The sequence below is a fragment of the Hypomesus nipponensis genome, chromosome 12, assembly GCF_054491055.1.
Source record: "Hypomesus nipponensis isolate SF chromosome 12, ASM5449105v1, whole genome shotgun sequence".
NCBI classification, from domain to species: Eukaryota; Metazoa; Chordata; class Actinopteri; order Osmeriformes; family Osmeridae; genus Hypomesus; species Hypomesus nipponensis.
The window spans coordinates 7,533,280-7,540,165 of NC_140372.1; the positions used below are offsets into that span (position 1 = coordinate 7,533,280).

Here is a 6,886-nt window from a genome sequence, read left to right on the forward strand (position 1 = left end):
ATATTATTGGAGTGATTATCCCAAATTAATAAAAGTAGATCAGATTGCGGCATCTAATGAGGGAGAAACTGTCTAAAAAAAGACCCTTTCATGTATTCTATTTTTGAGCCTGCCAAACTCTAAAGGCATGATTCCTTGGCTCAAAAGCCAGGAAATTAAAAGGTATGTGATTCCCTCTGTTATTATCGCCACTCTTGTACTCCATCACTGAAATTGGAAGAGAAGAAGCAAGATGCTCTTTAGCAACACAAGCCATTTGGCTTGTTGACTGCTGACTGATTGTGATTATTTACTGAACTCTTCCCCTGTAATGTTTGTGTGGAGCTCATGTGAATATCCTCTTCTCTGCAGCAGCAACTGCTGAACCAGGGGGCTGGCAACCGCAAATTTAAATGCACAGAATGTGGCAAGGCCTTCAAATACAAGCACCATCTGAAGGAACACCTGCGGATTCACAGTGGTAGGTAGCAAGAGGGCTTGTGCACTCTCTTTTAATATGTATAGCCATGATTTAAGACTGGGGTAAACTTAAATATCTGGATTTGGTCAGTCTAGCAATGATGGCAATATAGATTTGATTTAGTATATTATATACTGTATATACAGTATATACATTGTTACAAACAATGTATGTCCATGTCATATATATCTGAATGTTGATCTCTTTCCAGGTGAAAAGCCGTACGAGTGTCCAAACTGTAAGAAGCGCTTTTCCCATTCTGGATCCTACAGCTCTCACATCAGTAGCAAGAAGTGCATTGGTCTGATAGCAGTCAACGGGAGGATGCGAAACAACATGAAAACAGGCTCTTCTCCCACATCAGCCTCTTCCTCCCCCACTAACACTGCCATCACACAGCTGCGACACAAGCTGGAGAACGGCAAGCCCATGGGCCTCCAGGACCAGAACAACCACCTGAACATCAAAACAGAACCACTAGACTTCAATGACTACAAGCTAATGATGGCCTCCCATGGCTTTGGTGCACCTGGGCCCTTCATGAATGGAGGGATGGGAGGAAGCAGCCCCCTGGGAGTCCACAACTCAGCCCAAAGCCCCATGCCACATTTAGGATTGGGGATTGATTCGCAGCTCCTCTGCTATCCCTCCCTGGGGAACAACCTGAGTGAGGTGCAAAAGGTCCTTCAGATTGTTGACAACACTGTGTGCAGGCAGAAAATGGACTGCAAACCTGAGGAGATCACTAAGCTCAAGGCCTACATGAAGGAGCTTGGGAACCAAATTGAGGAGCAGAAACAGGGGCTGACAGGGGCTTCCCCCGTTGGTCTTCCAGTCGTCAGCCACAATGGGGCCACCAAAAGCATTATCGATTACACATTAGAAAAAGTTAATGAAGCCAAAGCTTGCCTCCAGAGCTTAACTACAGACTCAAAGAGACAGATTAGCAATATCAAAAGAGAGAAGTCCAACCACATGTTAAATGCAGGTATTGAGGAGAAGATGCATGAGAACAACATTATGTTTACACCTTTTGCTTGCCAATTTTGCAAAGAAACCTTCACTGGTCCAATTCCTTTGCATCAACACGAACGCTACCTGTGTAAAATGAATGAGGAGATAAAGGCCGTTCTCCAGCCCAGCGAGAACCTGATGCCCTCAAAACAAGGGATATATGTAGACAAGCATACCCACTTGCTGTCGTCCATGCTGTCGGAAAAGGGACTATCAAGTCCCATCAACCCTTACAAGGACCACATGTCCGTGCTCAAAGCATACTTTGCCATGAACATGGAGCCCAATTCAGAGGAACTACTGAAGATTTCTATAGCCGTTGGGCTTCCTCAGGAATTTGTCAAAGAGTGGTTTGATCAGAGGAAAATGTATCAATACGGCAGCGCAAGAACCCCTCCGCTAGAGCGGAACAACATGGATATGATCCTGGCCACAAACAATCACACCCCAGGTAAAGACTCAATGGTAGCTAGGTCACCGGTGTCTCTAGTCAAACACTCTGACCACATCACATCCTCTTCCATTGCAGAGCTCCACAACAACATCAACAATTGCGATAACCCTCTCAGACTCTCAAAAAACAACCAGTTTGGTGCCACCAAACAGATGGGCGAGAAATTGGACCATTCCCGCAGCAACACGCCCTCCCCCCTGAACCTCTCCTCCACATCCTCTAAAAACTCCCACAGTAGCTCATACACTCCAAACAGCTTAGCATCTGAGGACCTGAACCAGGCTGAGCCACTGGACTTGTCACTGCCAAAACTCATAAAGGAGCCTAAGCATGCCCTAACTGTAAAGAGCAGACCCAAACTCAACAGTATCGCTATTGACCATAACGGTGTTCCTTCCCCCCGCCAGCACTTCGAAGAGCCTTTGAACTTGGCCTATCTCAAGAAGGAGTTTGCCGGCTCCAACAACAATGGAAACCTCGACAAAAGCACTAGCCCCATGTTCGGCATTAACCCCTTTGGTGCCAAGCCCATGTACACATCCCTTCCACCACAAAACGTGTTCCCACATGCCACATTCATGCCCCCAATGCAAGCCAGCATCCCGGGACTGAGGCCATACCCAGGCATGGATCAAATGGGCTTCCTACCACACATGGCCTACACTTATGCAACCGGAGCAGCTACCTTTGCTGAGATGCAGCAGAGGAGGAAATACCAGAGGAAGCCAGGTTTCCAGGTAAATAAGCCACTTTCTTGTGTGGGTTTTATGATTTTTCTCCAGCTGATTCTCTAAATAGATCTGCTCATTGTGCCACTAATTAAAAAGTACTCGAGAGTGTGAAATGAGCATACTCACCTGCAGCACATTGAACCAGCAAAGTCGGGTAGATAACCAGCTGTCAAACAAGCCTAGAGTGGTGTGGCTCCCAAGCAGGCATTAGTGGTATTGGCATAACATGGGGTTTCTGAAGGATGGAATGTAGGATTTCAGTTGTTTCCAGACTCCTCTGTGAATTGTCCCAACAACAGAATGCATGTAGCAGTAGTTTTCCAGCTGTTATGTCTATTACAAATAAAACTGTCCTGCTCCTGTTTACAGTATTTATAATTACATTTAGAGTAAAATGCAGATTGTGGAAACTGCTATGGTAAAGCTTGATAAACTAGAATTCTATGCCACTTTCTTATTTAAAAAAAGGAATGAAGCCAAAATGAGCCTCTATATTCAGATTAATAATGCACAGACTCCATGTTCATTAAAGCTGAATGCTGAAGGCTGTTTAACATAGAGGGAACCATTTTGATAAAAAGTATTAATAATGTTTCCTATTCTAAGTTATTAAATTAGATTTAAAAAATACAGCTACAGGCATTTAGCTTAAATTGATTGCAAAATGATAGTGCTCTGTTCTTTAAAAACAAGTGTGGTAGAATCATTGTCAGACCAGAACAAGTACTTTTAATGAGCGCATCGGTGCTTCTCAATAATGGTCATTTAGCGCTCATCTTGATTTAATCATTATGAGTTGGAAATTATAGGAATATGGCAATATGCACTGTAGAGGTCTTCTCTTGTTAATATGACCTGATAATGTAATAATATTTTCCCCATTAATTTAAGTTTAAGCCTATCAGGTTAATCTTCTCCATATGAAAGAACAGATAAATATAGAATTAACACCCTTTTATGTATAAAATTAGATCAAATTTGAATGCAAATATATGAGCAAGGGAAAATTAATCACATTTTGAGTAGCGTCATGTCAGTCAAACTTTGCCTTTTGTATTTCTTTCATAGAGATTGCTAAGAAAATGTTTAAATGTGTCTGCATAATTCATTTGATTGCATCAATGCAGTATCCTTAAACAAGGTCAAAATAAGTACAATTCAGATGTTTGTTGCGCCTTACCAGTACACATCATTGTGTTGATTATTGAAAAAGCTCTGTTATTTTGTAGGGGGAACTGCTTGACGGAACAGCAGATTATTTGTCAGGCCTGGATGACATGACAGATTCTGACTCCTGTCTATCCCGGAAGAAGATTAAGAAGACAGAAAGTGGTATGTACGCGTGTGACTTGTGCGACAAAACATTCCAGAAGAGCAGTTCCCTCCTAAGACACAAATATGAACACACAGGTATATACTGTTCTAGACACTTACTTTACCCCATGCTTTTTAATGTTTGTGTTACTGAACCCTTTTGGTATTTTACTTTTCCCTTCTTTCTTGCTCTGTTCTTTTTCAGTTGTGTGTAAATTAAGACCTAACTTGTTTCTTCATTGACAGGGGTGTCCTTAACAAGGAATCTATTTCAATTGGTTGCATCATTCTTTACAAGCATTAGGCTATTCAGTGCTGTGTTCACTTGCAGACTACGGTCTGTCCGGTTGGAAGTGGTAGAAGAGTGTAGGCAAAATATCATGGCCACTGTTGTAGGCCTTACAGGGCTATTTCAGGCTGGAAATTGGCCAGACGTGCAGGTGTGCATGGCTCACAAGTGGGTGTCACAAACCAATTAAAATGCCATAGGAGAAACTATATACCCTGATTTGTGTCTGATAGACTGCTATATTTCATGCTGAGCTGTAGTAAATTCAAAGGGTGCGGGGAGGGCCCAACAGTTGTGTCGGTGATATGTGGAATGACCAGTAACACCATTGCAGGGCCAGGACCTTTATCTTGCCAGATAGTTTGGAGGCATGACGTAATGAAATCTCCCTCCATCAATGTGGGAAGCTTGGATTTCATCTTCCCCTATTTGCATTCTCATCTTCAATGGTGAACAGAGTAGTCCCCAAAGTAATCGTGCAATGGCATTATGAGATCATCAGAGAAGCAATAGGAGTCTGTCCTTCAATTTCATCTTCTGTTTGTTTATTTCCTTGATACAGATTTATCTTGGTTTAGTTTGTGATGGTTTATTTATGTTGTGTCCATCAGTATGGCACTTATGCCAACAATAAGTGTTTGTGATGCTGTTTCTCCATGTTTTAGCAATAGGAGGGAATTCCGTAATGTAGACACATGGATGCAAGCACATTATCTGATTTAAGCTTTTTGTTCTCATTTTGGATAAGCATACAAGTTCATAAAGTTTGATGTGATGCTTTATTGTGCCCTTTTGCTTCATGCCATTCTAATCATCAGAGTTTTCTTTAAGTATGTCTTCATTTTGATCCTAATTGTTTTAATTTTATAATGTAACTGAACAGTAGTGAGCTGGAAACTCATGTCTTCTTTCCTGTTGTCTTTTGTCTCCCAGGTAAACGGCCACACCAGTGTCAAATCTGCAAGAAAGCATTCAAGCATAAGCATCACCTTATCGAGCATTCTAGACTGCACTCGGGTGAAAAACCGTACCAGTGTGACAAGTGTGGGAAACGCTTCTCTCACTCTGGCTCATACTCCCAGCACATGAACCATCGCTACTCCTACTGCAAGAGGGAGGCCGAGGAGAGGGAGGCAGCAGAGAGAGAGGCTCGTGAGAAGGGCCACCTGGAGCCCACAGAGCTGCTGATGAGCAGGGCTTACTTACAGGGCATGACGCCTCAGGGTTACCCGGACCTTGAGGACAGAGAAGGCATTCTGAGGGACAGTATGAACGGAGGAATACGAGAACGTGTGAAGGAAGTCGAAGAAACGTACGCAAAGATTGGAAGGAGGGAGGATGATTTTGAGGAAGAGGAAGAGGAGAGCGAAAACAAGAGCATGGACACGGACCCGGACACGTTGAGGGATGAGGAGGAGAACGGAGAGCACTCAATGGACGACAGTTCGTTAGATGGCAAAACAGAAACCAAATCTGATCACGAGGACAATATGGAGGACGGCATGTAATTAACTACTGCATTCAATAGCTTCCCATTATATTTTCTGTTCAGTATTATTACCTGCTTGGTTTAAAACACACTGCTGTGTTTAAGCTGTACATGCACGTGCCTGAAGCTTCTAGGAAGCTTTCACTGAAGGACTCATGGCTGGTAAACAGTATGTCTGCCCAATGAAACATTGATTTGAAGTTTGATTTGGGTAGGGGGAGGGGTTAGTGTAAGAAGCTGCATTATGCAAACATGAAAAATGAATACATTAATGACATTTTAAAATTGTACAGTATTAAGGCCTAAAAATATGTGTGGTGCTAACATCCTAAAACCCTGTGTTTCATAGTATTTATAGCACAACTAGTGACTTGTACAAATTGCACTCCGCTTCTATAATCACTACAAAAATAATAAAAAGTATTGCCTATGTATATATTTATACAGTGTTGAAAAGAGCAGTAGTGTCCACACTACAGTCCATCAGTATTATTGCTTCTCTTTCACTTAATGTGTTTATAGTTTTGCCCTGTCGTCAGGCCAGCTAGCCACACCGTTTTAGGCCTCATCATTGTTTTATGTGAAGGAACTTAACAAATACTTGTATTTAAGATATTAAAGTCTTAAAGAGACCTTGAAATTAAGGGAAATGGTTTGACAAAACAGCATAGGGAAGAGGTCAAGTGAACAATGAAGGAGACAGCCGAAGCCTTATATGCAAACCTTTTAACCTGTGTGTTTCTGCAAGTGCCATCCTTGTATTGTGTAAAAGGAAGGTAACGTGATGTGTTACCTTTTCACCAGCTTCAGTATTAAAAAAATAGTTAGCCTTGTTCTTTTAGGCACCCATGTCAGTATTAGAACAATAGGCAGCAGTTCCTTAGTTTACATTATGTTGTGCAATTTTCAGGTTTTTCTTTCCTTTAACTTTTGTCAGTATTACACCAAACCATTTTTGGAACAACAAAATTGCATTCATTTTATTTGTAGGTTGAATAACATTTTATTTATGTGGCCCATTTTATATTTCCTAATTTTATTTATTTCATACTGTAGTGTACAGTACTATAGTTCTTCAATATATAGATATATTTTAGTAAAAAGGAACAGGCGCTGATCTTAGGGGCAGATTTTA

General features: G+C 41.7%; 1 protein-coding gene across 3 annotated transcripts in view; it reads left to right on the forward strand.

Annotated features, from left to right (window-relative positions):
• The window catches only part of zeb2b (zinc finger E-box binding homeobox 2b), a 64,245-nt gene extending 57,628 nt beyond the window's left edge, over positions 1-6,617 (forward strand). For 2 of the 3 annotated variants that reach the window (XM_084667907.1, XM_084667908.1), the window contains 4 exons: positions 352-460; positions 672-2,665; positions 3,889-4,069; positions 5,196-6,617. In XM_084667907.1, the coding sequence (XP_084524033.1) occupies positions 352-460; positions 672-2,665; positions 3,889-4,069; positions 5,196-5,770 (2,859 nt within the window). In that variant the 3' untranslated portion in view covers positions 5,771-6,617. The remainder of the gene's footprint in view (positions 1-351; positions 461-671; positions 2,666-3,888; positions 4,070-5,195) is intronic. The other variant, XM_084667909.1, reaches the window with a different exon arrangement.
• The last annotated feature ends 269 nt before the right edge of the window (positions 6,618-6,886 follow it).